Below are 16,945 nucleotides of genomic sequence, written 5' to 3' on the forward strand. Positions count from 1 at the left end.
ATTACTACATGACCCCAGGAGAGGGGAAAGAAGCCTAAACCCACCCAAGCCCCAGCATCTGAAGTGTGCAGGGGAAGCCAAAGCATGAGGCCTACTGCCTCGAGTGGAGTGGCAGTCAAAGCCAAAGTTCAAAGGTGTTAGCCTTGGGTGAGAGGCTTGTAATGTGAACGCTGTTTGCTCAGGGCTGAAGATTTTGCCTCATGTGTTGGGGCCTAGGTGTTGGCTTTAACCCTGGGTCCCAGAAAATGTATTAACAACCCTAACAGTCCCATTAAAATATAGCTGTGACCTACTCTGGGATCCTGACTCACAGTTTGGGACATGCTGGTCACCCTGATATGCAATTCAAACTTCCCTCGAAAAAGTAGATGTGAGACTTTAAATATTAGATGTAGCCAGAATAAGTTAACTGGGGAAAATTGAATTCCATTTGCTAATATTAGTGTTTCTGAAATACTATAGGAAAATGTCAGATTGTCCATATCTTCCTGGCCTATTACATGTATTAGCAAATTACATACCATTTGCTTTTATGAGAACAAAAGTAAACATTTGTGATGGTACCAATGAATGTGGTTAAAATTTAGAAGAGTAAGGTTTTTAAAAAAATATTTTTGTGAGCTTTGAACAGAATAACACAGGTCATCAGCCTAAATAATTATCAGTGTATAAATGAGGCTGCTCTGTTGTAGAGTGTTAATAAAATGTTAGAGTAAAAAGGGTACATCACTGTCATGTTTTAAAATATGCAACTGACTTAGTGAGATTGTAACTAAATAAATAAATAAAACCCAGTTGGAACAGCAATGGCCTTGAACCTCCTTAATAAGGGCATCTGTAATCCAGGAACACCTGTAGTTCGGATCCCCCATGGCTAAAGAACCATCATGATGATAAAAAAAAAATAAGTTTAAATACAGTTCAGTAAAACAAAACGTATACATACATATAGATGTGTTGTACTGTCTAGCACAAATTCTGCTTGTAAATGTGAGAAATGACAGAGTACTGTAGTGTACAATTAGTGGTTTTCTGCTTAATTGCCTGCATGTGATGGTAAAAACAAAATAAGAATTTAAATACAATTCATTAAGGATTTTTCTTATGGCATGATGTACATATACAATACTCTACAATGGTTTATACATAGAAAAGCTTTAGTAATACATTTGGTTTACCCTTCTTTACAATGAACACCCTTCTGGAAAATTCAATAAACTGGTATAGTCTATTTGCCAAATTTGCCAGATTAAAGAGGTTCAAGTTTATTACATAAAACCAGTTTTGGGGCAATTCATCTCTAGAAGTATTTGCAGTGAAATTCCAGTATTCTGTGTTCAATTGCCAAAATTGTCCAAGGCACAATAAGAGCATTTCTGATGGGATGATGGGGTTGCTGGGTCACATTTCTGCTTTATGTCTTATGTTCATAAAAGCTCGTGCTTTAGGGTTTCAGTCATCCACCCACAGGCATCAGGAAGTATTTGCCCTTCTCCCCATATATTTTGTTTGGTTCTTTTAATCTCCTTCCTCTGAACTGTCAGGGATGGCCTCAGTTGAAGACTGAATGAGGAGGCAAAGGCTGTGAGCATTTCCTGTCTTGGGTGCTTGGCTGACCAGTTATTGCTCACAGGCTGAGGATTTGTTTACCGTATAGGCAGTTGGAAAAGAATATTACCCTAGGTCAGATTGGCTGCATCCTGGAATGGGTTTTGCTCTTATCCACACTGGCTGATCTTGGGTCACTTGTCAGGATTATCTGGGTATATCTCACTCATTTCCCTGCTATTGTGGGGTTCTGAGAAACTGGTGCACCTTGGTCCCTCAGCCTCCGCCACATAATTGACTAGTCTCTTGTAGTCAATAATACTTTGATCTGTTTTCAGTTGTGTGCAAGTGCTGGATCGTCAGATACAAGAGGTCAGACTAGATAATCTAATTGTCCCTCCTGGCCTTAAACTACATGTTTCATACCTTCTTACACGGTCAGATTAGAAGGATTTTTGTGCATTTTATATCTGTTGTGCTTTGGGCCCATTTGAGCAGTAATGTATAATATACACCAGGTACAAATGATGAGGAAAATAAATATCAGAGGAACTTCTTTTTTCCATCCAGTGCTCTTGTGGAAGTTTTACTCCATACAGAATTAACTATCTCTGCAGATATTAATGGGCCAAATTCTGTTCTGAGTTACACCCATGCAGCTGTTCACTGTATATATAACAGATGACAGAGCACAGGCTTCTTATTCTACTAGAAATGGGGGCTGGACTCCATGGACTTCCTGGTCACCCTGCAGTACCACTTGTGGAATTGGTTTTCAAGTCCGCCAGCGTTCATGCAGCAATCCAACTCCTCGGCACGGGGGCCGTGTGTGCGTGGGACAGAATCGTGAAGAGAGGTGAGCTTCTTTTTCTTCACTTCCTGTTTTAAAGGGTATTTTTTTTGTTTTTTGTTTTTTGTTTGTTTTCTATTCAGGTTCATTTTCATGTTACATTTTCTTTCTTTTTTTCCCCCCTAATTTCCACTACAACCTCTTACCACAGTTACTATTAACAAGAATAAGCACTTCAGCAGTGCATTGAGTTTTCACTTAGCTGAATCCTTCCCAAACCAGCAGAGTTCCCAGTAATTTCAGTCAGACAATTATGCTGAGGCACTCCTCTCTGATCTCCCTTGAGACTCTGAAAATTCATTGTACTATGTTTGAATCACCACTTGACCAGACTCAAAATCTGCAATTCAGAATAAAGTGGTGTAAGAGCACAGAACTGCATTATTTGGTGGACTGAGTTCAATTTTTATATATTAAATAAAACTAAACATCAGTACATCGAGTGGGAAGAGTTCTAAGGGTTTTGTTTGTATCTAATAAATACACGCCATACTGGAATCAAATACGTTCTTTACTAAGTACAGCTGAAATTGTTTGTGTGTGTATTAACCTCTCAATGTTTCAAGTCACCTTTTAACTTGGTCTTATATTTCACAGTTCATTGTTTTGCACCGCACTAGATGTTTTGTCATACCATCTCAAAATGTACAATTTGGTCTTTGATTCCATCACTCACACATCTGACAGACACCAATTTATCACTACTTTCCATCAATCCCAGCAAGGAAACAAAACATATGAAGTAGTGTGTGTGTGTGTGTTTATCTATATACCTATAGATAGATAGATAGATAGATAGATACAAACATATTAGACTACAGCACTGAGATTTATTATCTTGTTTCCAGGGGCATTCTGCCAGATGAAGAAGAAATAGCAAACTGCGAAACAATCATATAATAGTGTTTAAAATTCTGAGTATGTGAGCCATCAGCTTCAAAAATGTATTTTTTTTCTGTTAATTTCATCTTAAAATTTTCATTAGTGTTCCTGTAGGGTAGAATTCATGCAACCAGGAGAGAACAGATCATGATATTATTTAATAGGGTATATTTTAAATTGCTTTCAGATCAAGGCAGGAATCAGCTTCTATTTTTTCACTAAATCTGCATATTTCTAATGATGAAGATAATAAGAAAAATTAGATTAGCAACTTTACCATTTCCTGTTTTCACGTCATTCCAAAGGGCCAGTGCTACACCCCACATTGCTGTTTTTTTGTATATACTCTAGAAGTCTGTCCTCCTAACACAAAACTGAAAAGGTGACAGGTCTAGCAAATGTGAACATTATTTCAGAGCCATGCATATCTACCATTCTGTGGTAGAAAGTCCCAGATTTTGAGCTGCTGTCATCCATGCACAGCAGATATGTCATTCAAGTAAAAATTAACCCCCAACATTTATGGAACTTTAATTACAACCTTAGCTCTCTGCCAGCCTTACTATTGGTTAACAGTTTTCTTAAGCTGACAAGTCAGTGTAGTGCAATAGAGAATCTGGGTGGGATTTTTTTAGAAGGAGTTGAGATTTAAGTAAAATCCACAGGGTGATTTCTGATTGAGCAGTGTGTCACTTTTGTATTAAAATTGTAACATGGATTAAAGGATCACTAAACGGTTAAAGAAGAAATGGTAACAGGCATGTATCATCCGTCCCTGTGTGTCCAGTGTGTGTCACCCCCATTGACGCAGGGTGGGGTTGATAAACCTCTTCGCACAGTCATTGAGAATCTTTGCTCAATCAAGCTAACACAATCAGGAGCTCTGGCCCCATGGGCAAGGCAAAGAAAACAATCAGTCTATGGCCCCTGGATCTCCTGGCTGGGAAAAACAATATGAGTTTGGGAGCCCTAAACGTCTGCGCGGAGAAGAGCAGAGTCTGTCGCCCTGGGCCTGGGGAGGAGGGGTGAGCAGACCGAACAAACCACAGTTCCCAGAAGCTATATGTAATGGCAAGCATGGGCTCTAGGAGGGGATCTCAAGCCACTCTACTCCATTGGCTGCTGCCCTGGGCCCTGTAGAGCTGGTAAATTCCCTATCAAAGATGGAGGCATCAGTTCCTAATTTGTTCCCTTATAGGTGACTAGTTGTGCCACCTCCCTCCCTGCCCCCAGCTTGGGGACCACAGGCTGTCCCTCCCCCACCTCACATTACCTGTGGTGAGGAGTGGCTCTATCCTCCCACTGCACCGACTCCTCCTCTTCCCTCCACAACCATCCAGTGCTCTTCCTTGTAACCAGGCCCAGGCAGGGAATAGGATGGAGCTGCTCCGGGTGGCTGTGTCTACACTAGAGAGGTTTGTTGATGGCAGGGGCCTCTACACAGCACATCTAGGGAGCATCTACACACAGGGAGCATCTACACACACAAAGTGTTCTGTTTGACAGAACTCTGCATTTGTCTCGACAGTGTCATCCCTCAAAAACTGAGGAATAATGTTTCTGTCGACAGAGAGGGCTTCCAGTTCACTGGGCAATCCCGTTTGCAGATCTCCCACTCAGCCATTCTATCAACAGAGGGCCAGGGAGTCTGGCTGCTCTGTCGACAGAGCAGATTGCTCAGTTGATCTGCTTTTTTGTGCAGATGCACTCTGTTGACTAAGTTTCTGTTGCCACAACTCTGTTGACAGACACTTCTAGTGTAGATGTAGCCGGTTGTTGCTCTATGCAGCAGAGCCAGCTGCGTGGCAGAGAGTCTGGCTGGGGAGGGCTGGTTGTGGCAGCTCACTCCCTGTCCAAGCTCAGCTTCAAGGGACAGGGGTCAAATATACTAGAGGGCCAGGGAGGGACTGGACCTTGCTTGCCTGTGGTCCTGGAAGCCAACTGGGGAGGGGGAGTCCACTCTTTCTGCAGCCAGTCGCTTTCCCAGGCAACTGAGTGCTTCACCAGGCAATGTTGCCATGTGGCTGGAAGAGGCTCTGGTCCCATCCTTCTGCTTCCTGCCCGAGAATGCATAGTGTATTTGACCCTGCATTCACTCTCCTCTGATACGTGACCTCTGCCTACCATCAAGCCCATCTTGGGCATCTCTTCAGCTGGCAGTAGCTCAGAATTCCCATCAGTCTCTGCAGCTGCTCCATGGCCTCAGTAGCCTGGAGGATTATCTGCAAGAGCCTGCAGCACAAGTCCTTCCAGCTCGGACCGTCGCCACTGAGCCATGTTGTCTCCTTTTGTCTCTTGTCTCCGCCTGGAGTATACACACCAGGGCACAAGGGACATGATCTCCCAAGCCAACAATGTCTGCTCAGCCTCCATTGGTCAAGTGTGCCAAAGCTCTGATAAAGCCTGTCCCAGTACAGGAATTATGAAATTATTTCATTGCATAAGAAATCAAATGCTCACTATTCAGACAGTAGTTATCCTAGAAAAGCAGTGTAAAAAGGGCAGTGATACATGTGATCATTTCTGAGTATAAATAATAATAGACTGCAAGGACTGGATGTGGGTACTGAAAAGCTCTGAAGGTTCAAAAGGTTGAATGAAATATTTTTCTCGTCTCTTCGTTGAGCTGATGAAACTGCAAATCCAGGAGAACTAGTGGATGTAGTACTGGATTTACCACTGCTTACCTCCAGTACCAGTTGAGTTACTCCCTCCTTCATAAAACTGGAGTAAAGCATTATTAAATCAGGCCCCATATGTTCAGGAGTGCTGAGACAGTAATTTACAACTAACAATTTACAAAGAAAGTGTTGCTTCCTTTCCTGCTTCCAAAACAGCTGCAAGGAGATCATGATTTCACTGACATTATTTAACAAATGTTTAATGCATTTTAACTATTTTGCTTCATTACAGCCCGTTCCATGTCTGAATTCAATATTCAAGCTGTGTTGGTCACAGATTGTCAGATAATTCACACAATATTGTTTCTGTATCCTGAATATACAAATACAAACTCGCTTTCTCTTCAATACTTACACATGTATTTGCAAACAACTTTAAATAAGGTTTTCTATGAACATTTGTGCCTATAAAATTCCATTTTGTGGAAAATTCCATAGAAAGTAAACACAAAAGAGGCATGAACAAGTCTTACTTACAAATCTGATTCATTTTTAAAAAAATATTAATCTTTCTGAAGTATATATGGTGACATTTTTCCCTCTGTGTTACTCATGAGACCTAACAAACTCCCTCATCCTATAGAGATTGACATGCCATGCTTAGTTTTATACATGTGAGCATCCCTTTCAACTTAGTGGGACTACTCACCAATTCAAAGTTAAGGGCTCTTTGCATGATCTGGGACAAAAATGGTTAAAAAGTAGGATTTGGGGCCCAGTCTACACTAACTACCTATATCAGACAGACTACATCCCAGAGGGACATGAAAAAGCCACAATCCTGAGTGATGTGGTTATGCTGATCTAAGCACCCATAGGTGCATCTACAGGTGCATTCCTCTTTTGAAAGAGGCAAGCAAATGAGGCAAATTAAAATGCAAATGAGTTATAAATTTGCATATTTGTTACTCCATTTACATATTCTAATTTTGAAAGAGCTTCTTTCGAAAGAAGAAAGCCGGTGTAGACATCGCTCTTTCAAAAGTAAACCCCATCTTCAAAAGAATCCTTCTTTCCATTAAATAAAGGGAAGAAGGACTCTTTGGAAGATGGGTTTACATTCGAAACAGCAGCATCTACACCAGCTTGCTTCTTTAGAAAGAAGCTCTTTCGAAATCAGAATATGCAAATGAGGTGACAGGTATGCAAATTTATGCCTCATTTGCATTTGAGTTTACCTCATTTGCATATCTCTTTCAAAAGAGGAATGCAAGTGTAGACATACCCCATGTGAATGGCTTTGTGTCGACAGGCAAGCTGCTCCATTTAATACAGCTACCATCTCTTTGGAAAGAGGATTAGCTACACTAATGGGAGAAGTTCTACCATCATCATAGGGGCATCCTCACATGCAGCACTACAGTGATACATGAAGATGAGACCTAAAAATCTCATCATATGGAAAAGTTAATAGAACAGCTGCTGATCAGTATATTAAGAAACAATACAGAGAAGGAGTGAGGGTAGTAAAAACATCTGCTGACAGTAGTGAAAATTCATGAGTGAAGCATCATGATGAATTCCTGAAGGTTCTCAGAAATTACATCACTTTTCTCAGTGTGGCTTATTTCTTGGAAGACAGTGGAAACTCTTCACATTCCAGTGTATGTTGTTTCCTCTTCCTTTCTCCTTTGTGTGAAAGGGTTTATTCCCACTCAACCTGTTTTTAAGGCTACAGTGCCAGCTCATTAGACCTACAGATTTCTCTCTCTGCATTTCCTCTAACTCCCTTTGGCTACGTCTACACGTGCAGCCAACATCGAAATAGGCTATTTCGATGAATAACGTCTACACGTCCTCCAGGGCCGGCAACGTCGATGTTCAACTTCGACGTTGCTCAGCCCAACATCGAAATAGGCGCAGCGAGGGAACGTCTACACGTCAAAGTAGCACACATCGAAATAGGGATGCCAGGCACAGCTGCAGACAGGGTCACAGGGCGGACTCAACAGCAAGCCGCTCCCTTAAAGGGCCCCTCCCAGACACACTTGCACTAAACAACACAAGATACACAGAGCTGACAACTGGTTGCAGACCCTGTGCCTGCAGCATAGATCCCCAGCTGCCGCAGAAGCAGCCAGAAGCCCTGGGCTAAGGGCTGCTGCCCACGGTGACCATAGAGCCCCGCAGGGGCTGGAGAGAGAGCATCTCTCAACCCCCCAGCTGATGGCCGCCATGGAGGACCCAGCAATTTCGACGTTGCAGGACGCGGATCGTCTACACGGTCCCTACTTCGACGTTGAACGTCGAAGTAGGGCGCTATTCCTATCTCCTCATGAGGTTAGCGACTTCGACGTCTCGCCGCCTAATGTCGAAGTTAACTTCGAAATAGCGCCCGACGCATGTAGACGCGACGGGCACTATTTCGAAGTTGGTGCCGCTACTTCGAAGTAGCGTGCACGTGTAGACGCAGCTTTTGTTCCCTCCACCTGCTTGACAATCCAGCTTTTCCAGGAGCCAGGCTGGCAAGGTGTCTCTGGCCACTACTCTCCACAGAAAATTAGGCGAAGAATCCACTCGGTTTACTTCAGAATGTGGGAGCCAACAGCCATGCTGGGCCCTTGGGCAAGGTGGGGTAGGGGACGGCTCCACACACCCAAAAGGGACAGAGCCTCAGTTAGAATGGGCGGGGCCAAGGGCAGATGACCTGCAGTACTGCCGTGACCACAGTGCCCCCACCCTAGTGCTGCCTAGCTCCTGCTTTCCCAGGTCATCCCAGCTCACTGATGGGAGTTCACCAGGCCCTGGACAATGGCACTCTTTGTCCTTTCCTGTCCCCACCGCCAGATGGCAGGACTGCTTCCATAACTTGCTTTTCTTTTCTGGAAAGAACTGAGGAAGAGAATCTGACAAAGCTTGGTCATTTCCTCCTCCCTCATTGCCTGGCTGGACCTGTGCCTCTGGATCACTATGGAGGTCTTTGAGCGGCATGGAGAGATAGGAGTGGCTATACTGACAGCTTACCCCCACATCATGCCCTTTTTCTCAGGGAAGGTGGTAGTTTTGGGATTAAAAACTTGGTGATCAAACAGCCTGTACTCAGGTGCAAGATCATAAACATTAGAAAGGAATCATTTAACTCACTTGCGTACACTATATTCTGAATTATTCAGATGTCAGGATAAATATCTAAGCTTAGGCATGGGGAGGCGAACAGACACATTGATCAATCTTGGTAAAAATAAATCAATAAGTGAACGACGAATAAGAGGTTATGTTCCATTAACAAAATAAGGGGTTCTGGGTGTGGGAGACAGCTCAGGGCTGGGGATGCAGGAGTGTAAGAACTCTGGCTAGATGTGCAGGCCCTGGGTTGAGACTGACCATGAAGGGTGTAAGGTCCAGAAGGTGGTCTCCAGGTATGGGGAGGGGATCAGAGCCGGGCGATGGGGTACATGAGAGGATACAGTCTCTGAGCTGGGGATCTGGACTTTAGGATGCATGAGAGTCCACAAGCCTGGTGGGAGTTCAAGGTGGTTTAGGGACTTGGGCTTACCTGAGCAGTTCCTTGCTGAGGACAGTGAGGAGGGGCTCTTTTCCCTCAGCCGTGACAGCTCAGTGCTGGGGACGGTAGGGAGAAGCCCCACTCTGTGGTAGCTCCATGTTGAGATGGGCAGGTGGGGCTCCCCTTTGCCAGCTGCAGCAGCTTCAGGGCTTGGGGAGAAATATCTCTTCCCGCTGCAGCCCTGAGCCCATATGCAGGTGGGAAGCTGTGTGGCTGCACAGCTTAGAGGGCTCTGAGGTGGCTAGCACACACATGAGCCTCCAAGAGGGTCGTGCTTGAGTGAAGATCCAGGAAATGCCTGCTGATAGCCCCGACCACTGTCCAGCATTATTACTCATGTACTGTATATACAATGAAGAAATATATAGGAGTCTAATTGGCGGTTATCATTCATACTCTGATACAAAAACAAAGGGGGCACACAGATAAGCTGACAACATATTTTAAATGAATTAACAGTGTACTTTTAACCAACTGCTATATAATCAACCTATATTAGTCTCTGCTACACACTATTATTAAGGTAAATAGCTGTGTATACTTTAAAGCGTTGTAGCTCTGTAGGAATAGGAATAGCAGCCACAGTTAAACTAATTTAGGTAATTATTAAAAGGGCTGTCAAGCATTATGCTCCAGGGCATAAATTTATCTTCTGCTTGGTCAGCAAGAAGTTTTCCTGTGTGAGAGAGAACTGAATATGTAAGTGGATTTTTGGATGTTTGTGCCTTCGTTTGAATCATAAGCTATAGGCTCCTTCTATAAAGAAGATGCTGGAGTAGATTAATCTCTCTCAGTTTCCCCACAGAGTGGCAATTCCTATATGTGAGTAATTGAACTTAAACTTGTCAGAAAAGGAGAGTGGCAGGGTTATTGTACTAACCATTTTTTTAAAATGGGTGTATGTGTGCCATTCTCCCTCTGACCTCATCCCTGCTGTAGACAGAGGCAGTGAAGAGGGCAGTAATTACTCAGATCTTAGTTTCTTAGGTTGTTTGTTTTGCTGAATTACTGTAGGATGTTAGCCCTCTGGGTCCTGGGAAAAAAATTAAAAGGGTGAGGTAAAAGGGCATCAGAAATTACTGGCTAACTTGAAATGCAGCCAGAAAGAGGCTTAATAAAACACAGCTGAAAACCCTGTGCTACAGCTCAGTTCCCGGATTCTGCCCTGCGGTTGATCTTTCACTGTAAAATCATAACTGATGTTTTTGGAGGTTGGCTGGTTGAAGTGAATGTAAGACTACACTTGTGTGCTGTGATACTTTCAAAGGGGAAGAAAAATGCCAACCTAGCTCTATAGCTGATTTTGCTTTGTTAATTGTTGAGGAGATTGTATAAGCACTGTGTGATTTGTGTAGCTTCAGATAGATCTTTAACTGGATTTGGCTAGCAGAATTTAAGCTTTCCTAACCTTTCAGATGCTTCAGATATCTGCCACAAAGTTCATTTGGTAAGGTTTTGTTTCTCCCCTGTGCTTACTGTAGAGAAAGCAAGAAACATGACATGTTGACATTTGAAAATAGGACTTGATATTAAAAGAGACACTTCATTTGTAACACATTTTATGTGACATGATCCCATAACCTCGTCTTAATGTCAAAAATTCAGTGTATTGTCTGCATATGTCCCAAAATTCATTACAACTGCTTTACAAAGAGCAGGTGGAATACTGGAAACAGTGTGTATATTACAGTAAACTCTTTAATATTTGGCAGCCCCAAGACTGGAGTATTCAATATCAAACACTAAATATTTTAAATTATTAAATTAAATATTAGGTACTATGCTATCGCCCCTTTTCACCTCAAGAGATGGAGGTGCAGCGGTGATGAGGATCTATGGGCAATGTTTCAGTCTGCAGCTTCTCAGCTGGCTTTTCGTCCAATAGTGGATTTGCATGGTTGATTGCAATAACAGCGTCAGTCTATTTCCCAATTCTCAAATCTGGGAAAGTTTTTTCTTCCAAGACGAAGTTCTTTTGCATTGCTTGTACATATACTATCGAAGAATGACATGCCCTGTTGTAGCAATCGTCACCAAGTATTTCAATCTGATGATGCAGATTCCCAGCATTTTGGATCAACGTTGAATTTTTCATGGCATTTTCGCATGTATCCTTGAATCTGAGCTTTGATCTTCCTCTTGTTCTCGCCCCACATAACAGTTCATGGAAGAGGGTTTCTTTGAGAAGACATTCATCACCCATTCTTCTCACTTGACTAAGTCATCGTAGTCTTCTGCTGCTGAGGATCACTATGAGGCTGGGTGTGCCAGATCTTGACAGGACAACTGCATTTGAAACTTTATCTTGCCAGTTGATAGTTGTAATTCTGCGGAGGCAGCAAAGATGGAAGCTATTCAGTTTTTTCTCCTGGTTTGAGTAGGTTGTCCATGCCTTGGAACCATATAGCAGGATACTCAGTACATGTGCCTGGTAGATTAGTATCTTTGTTTTCACTGTCAGTTTAGGATTGCTCCAGGCTCATTATGTAAGTCTGCCAAAAATTGTAGCTGCCCTCCCAATTCTGATGTTCAGTTCTTCATCCATGGATAGGTTTGTGGTGACAGTAGATCCAAGGTAACAGAATTGTTGAGCCACATCTAATGGGCTGTTATCCAGAATGACATTGGGTTGCTGAGGTATACCTTGAGTGAATACAACAGTTTTCTTCATGCTTATGTCAAGGGAAAGCAACTTGCAGTCTCTAGATAGAGAATCCATCAGTGACTGTAGCATGTCTTCATTATGAGTGATGAAAGCTGCATCATCTGCGAATAGGAGTTCCCTGATGAGGACTTTCTTGACCTTAGTTTTGGCCTTGAGTCTTGCCAGGTTGTAGGGAGAGCCATCTAATCTTGTGTGGAGAAATACATTGCTGAGTGAGTTTTGAAATGCACAATTTAGTAGGATTGAGAAGAATATGCCAAAGAGGGTAGGGGCAAGAACACACCCTTGTTTGACTCCACTGTTCATTGCAAACAGTTCTGAGGTAGATCCATCTTATTGCACCGTTGCATTCATGTTTTCATGAAAGGATGTTATGAGCTTGAGTAAGGTTGGTGGGCAACCGGTCTTGGTGAATACTCTGTATAGTCCTGATCTACTAAATGTGTCAGACACCCTTGCTAAGTCCACAAATGCTATGAATAACAGCTTTCCTTGTTCTCTGCATTTTTCCTGTAGTTGTCAAAGTGAGAAAATCATGTCCATTATCAACCTGCTAGCCCTGAAGCCACAATGTGTTTCTGGATAAACTCGATCTGCAAGCTTTACAGGCCTTTGAGAGTGACAAGGGCAAACGTTTTGCCTGTGATGCTCAGTAATGAGATGCCTCTGTAGTTGTTGCAGTCACCTTTGTTTTTATAGAGAGTGATGATGTTTGCATCCTTCATGCCATGTGGGATGTCACCTGCTCTCCAACATTTCAGGAGTAAATTGTAGAGGAAGGGGAAGAGCACAGCCTTGTTTGCCTTCAGGACTTCAGCTGGAATCTGTCGTTTCCTGGTGCTTTTCCATTGGAAAGAGTATCAAGTGCTTGAGAAAGTTCCTCCTCCATCGGCTCTCCATCTAGCTCAGACATTTCTGGAAGAGTTGGGATGAGGTTGTCAAATTCACGTTGTATGGTATGCTCATGGGAATAAAGACTTGGGTAGTGGTCCACCTGCCTGGACATGTGCAGCTTTTTGTCTGTGATCACCTGTCCATTTAAATGCTTCAGTGGGGCGACTTTGGTCATGTTTGGTCCGAGTGCCTTCTTCAATTCATCCTACATGGTTTTCAGGTTGCCCAAATCAGATACGTTTTGAATATTGGAACATAGGTTGGCCCAATACTTGTTCTCACAACCACCTGTATTCTCTCTGAAGAACAGATCTTGCATGTCGAAGCTGATCTGTTGTGCTTTAGGATGGTTTATTTATTTTATTCAGACGTGCCTTGTGTTTTTCTTTAAGAAGAGGCCTAAGAATTTCGGTATTTTCGTCGATTCAGTCTTTGTTAGAGAATTTACATGTTCCAAAGGCAGATTTGGCATATTCGTATATTGTATCTGCCAGCATGGGCCATGTTTCATCAATGGTTTGTTGGTCAGGTTTGTGTTCCATTTTGAGTGTGAGATCGTCTGCGAAGACAAAGTATGTCAGCGCATCTCTGGTATTGAGGGTATTGATTTTGTCTTATTGCATTCCTTTGTCATAGAGTTTCTTTGGGATGATTCTCCCTCTGCTGCTGATCAAGGAGTGATCAGCATCACAATCTGTGCTGTGATATGTGTGTGTAATTTCGATGGCATTGAGATGTTTCCTGCGTACCAGTACAAGATCAAATTGATGCCAGTGACTGGATCTGGGGTGGCGCCATGTAACCTTGTGATACTCTTTCAAGTTACAGAAAGCATTAGTGATGGAGAGCTGATTCTGAGAGCTGAATTTGAGAAGCCTTTGGCCATTTTTGTTCATTTTCCCAAAACTGTGATGACTGAGGCAGATGGGCCAGGACTGATGGTCACGTCCAACTCTTGCATTGAAGTCGCCAACCATGTACAGTTGTTCGCCAGTTGGAAAGGAATCAGTAACTTAGTGAGGATTACAAGAAAATCATTCCTTGTCTTTTTGGCGCACAACGCCAATGTGGGCGCATAAGCACTGATGATGTTGAGATATCCTGACTTGGTGCAGTGTTTCAGGGATATAATACATTCTAGTTCAGCTGTGGGTGTATTGATAGATTTCAGCAGATTGTTCCAAACAGCAAATCCAACTCCATTGAAGTGGTGTTCCTCTAAACTCAAGCCATTCCAGTTGGTTTCTTTCACTTCCCCAGCAGCTGCCATCCTGGTTTCCTGGGAAGCAGCAATGTCGACATTCCATTTGTGTAGCTGTTGAGTTATGACTGCTGTTTTGCATACTGAGTCAGTGTTTATAATGTCATGGGCAGATTCAAGTCCCAGACACATGGTCGGCACATTCCAACTACCGAGCCGCAAACAAGGTGATTTATTGTTTTGTTTTTTGGCGGGTATGTCATTTACATCTACTTTTTGATTTTTGGCCTATCCCCATGCACCAATGAGGAAGGTAGATGTGGCGGGTCTGCACCTTATTGACCAGGGGCTGCCTGGCTTGAGGCAGGCGGTAGCTGACCAGTGGAGTGCAATGACTCCTCTCACCAATGAAAGTGACCTGTGGCATCCTCCTCTTTGCCAGTTGAGGAGGGCTTATAACCGGTAACTGCCGCTTCCTGTGTTGTTTCTGTGCTATCAGCAAGGATGGAGTGTCCTCTCCATTTGGCTCGCTCTTACACGCTGCATTGCCTGGGCTAGTGTGTGGAGCAACTGTGTTGCCCAAGTGGCACTATCCCCATCTCGGTCGCCCCAGTTGAACCCAAAGGAAAGACAGAAGTCAGTGCGTTTGGAACTGAGGTGACTGCAAGGAGATGCCAGAAAGTAGGTTTGACAAATCCTCCCTGCTAACCATCTTAGGATCTCCACTCTGGATTTTCTCTCTGGGTTTACTCCTATAGCCTTTGGATCTCCCAAACCTACCCTAAGGCAATGGGGAATTTTCTGACAGGATTGTCTTCCCTGGGCTGAGGTAAGGAGTCATGCTCCCTTGGATGCCAGTGACCAAATCTTGGTTCATACGCCATTCGGATTAACCAAAATAAATCCAGGGAACCAAGCATCCCAGATCCTCATCTCATGCAGAATGAGGGGGCAGAAGCCGCTCAGTCTGCTCACCCGCCATCACACTCCAGGGTCTGTGCAGCCCACCCAGTGCCCGCAGGCTGCTGGCACTGCTGCTGCTGCTGCCTCTGCTTGGGGCTCATGGAGGACCATGTGAGCAAGAAGAATAACACATGGCAAATGATATTAAATATTAAATATCAAATATTCTGGATAATAGAGATGTGTACAAGATTAGATAATAAGAAACAAACAAAATGTATTCAGCGTATTTTATTTACGAACAACAAAAGTATTGTACACTATAAACTTATACTGTATTTGCAGAATTTATTTGTATTTGCTTTCACTGTACTGTACTTATGGAAACATAACTAAAATTTAGTTATGGTTAAAATACCGATTATTTGAGAGTTCTGGATTATAGAATGCTGGTTAAGACGGCGTTTACTGTACTGTGAATAATAAAAGTATGAAACTTCTGTCAGTGATTGCTTTTACTCTTCTTCCACCAATATTCATATTTGCCAACTTTCATTAATTGATCATGGAGAAGAATGTTACAAATACGCATCCAAATATATTCGTGCAATTTTTCACACAGAGAATATTTGTAAAGCCATTGGCCGTGTCTACACTTGCCAAAAATTTCAAAATGGCCATGAGCCATTCCTATGAGCAGATGGGAATAAGGGGACTTCGAAGTAGTCGGGGTCCTTTCGAAAAGGAACACTGTCTGGACGAGCCGCGCGGCGGCAAGTTGCATCGATTTCGAAGTGCCGTGGCCGCCCGCATGCTAATGAGGCGCTGAATATGTATTTCAGCGCTTCGTCAGTAAACTTTGAAATGGCCATTTGAAATCTCCATTTCAAAGTTTTTGGCTAGTGTAGACATAGCCATTGTGAACATTTGGAGCATGTGGAAGCTATCCAAATAGCACCATAATGTGACGTGGATGACCAATTGAAATATGAACTGTACAATACCAAATATTCAAACAAATAGATGAATAGTTTATAAACAATACACACTGAAATATGTTTGCTCAAGCAGTTTGTTGGATAACTTGGTTTAACAATACATACAAACTGGAGTTTTTCTCAGATAACTTCAGGGAAGCGTAGCGGGGAGGGGTTGCCTCAATTAATCAAATAAATGATGTGCTTAGAACCATTTACCGTGCTGTACATAGACATAAGACCAGATTTTGATCTTGTTTTTACCATGTAACCTTGTTGGTTTCAGTGGAGTGGCACCAGCCAGAAGGCCAGGCTTACTTCATGAAATGGAATCCCTCATGCATACCTCCCAACATCTGAGCAATCAGTTCTATATACTCAGAGGTCTTGTTTAGATAAACAGCATGCACCATGCTGGGGTGTAAACTTACAGCACACTTGCTTACCACTTACTTGCTGCCTGTGTTGAGCCTACTATTGTGCCCTAAAAAGTGCCTAGTGCTCTTTGATTTGTTCTGCTTTGAAATGGGAGCAGGCCATTGTGAACTAAGGAACTACTAGTGTAGAGTAGCAGGCTCCAAACAGACAGTTAGTGTGTGCAACTAAACTAACATTCTGTATATTTACACTCCAGTGTGCCATGCCCTAACTATTCATCTTGACCAGCCCCAGTGCTTTAGTAATGAAGAATAATAGGTTGAGGTTTTTAGGGATTCATGAAAGAAAAGTCACTGCTGCTGATTCTATTGAAGGCAGCAGTAGATTTGTAATATAATTACTTATATCAAATAGAGATCAAAAGAGTAATATTAGTTTCATGGCAGGACAGTGCAAATGGG

The 16,945-nt window shown here is 42.9% G+C and overlaps 1 protein-coding gene across 6 annotated transcripts in view; it reads left to right on the forward strand.

The window, feature by feature from the left end:
• Positions 1 to 16,945, forward strand: part of SEMA5A (semaphorin 5A) — a 596,575-nt gene that overhangs the window by 440,640 nt on the left and 138,990 nt on the right. For all 6 annotated transcript variants that reach the window (XM_074987855.1, XM_074987853.1, XM_074987858.1 and 3 more), the window contains one exon: positions 2,261 to 2,404. In XM_074987855.1, the coding sequence (XP_074843956.1) occupies positions 2,261 to 2,404 (144 nt within the window). The remainder of the gene's footprint in view (positions 1 to 2,260; positions 2,405 to 16,945) is intronic.

Source organism: Carettochelys insculpta, chromosome 2 (assembly GCF_033958435.1).
Source record: "Carettochelys insculpta isolate YL-2023 chromosome 2, ASM3395843v1, whole genome shotgun sequence".
Taxonomy (NCBI): domain Eukaryota; kingdom Metazoa; phylum Chordata; order Testudines; family Carettochelyidae; genus Carettochelys; species Carettochelys insculpta.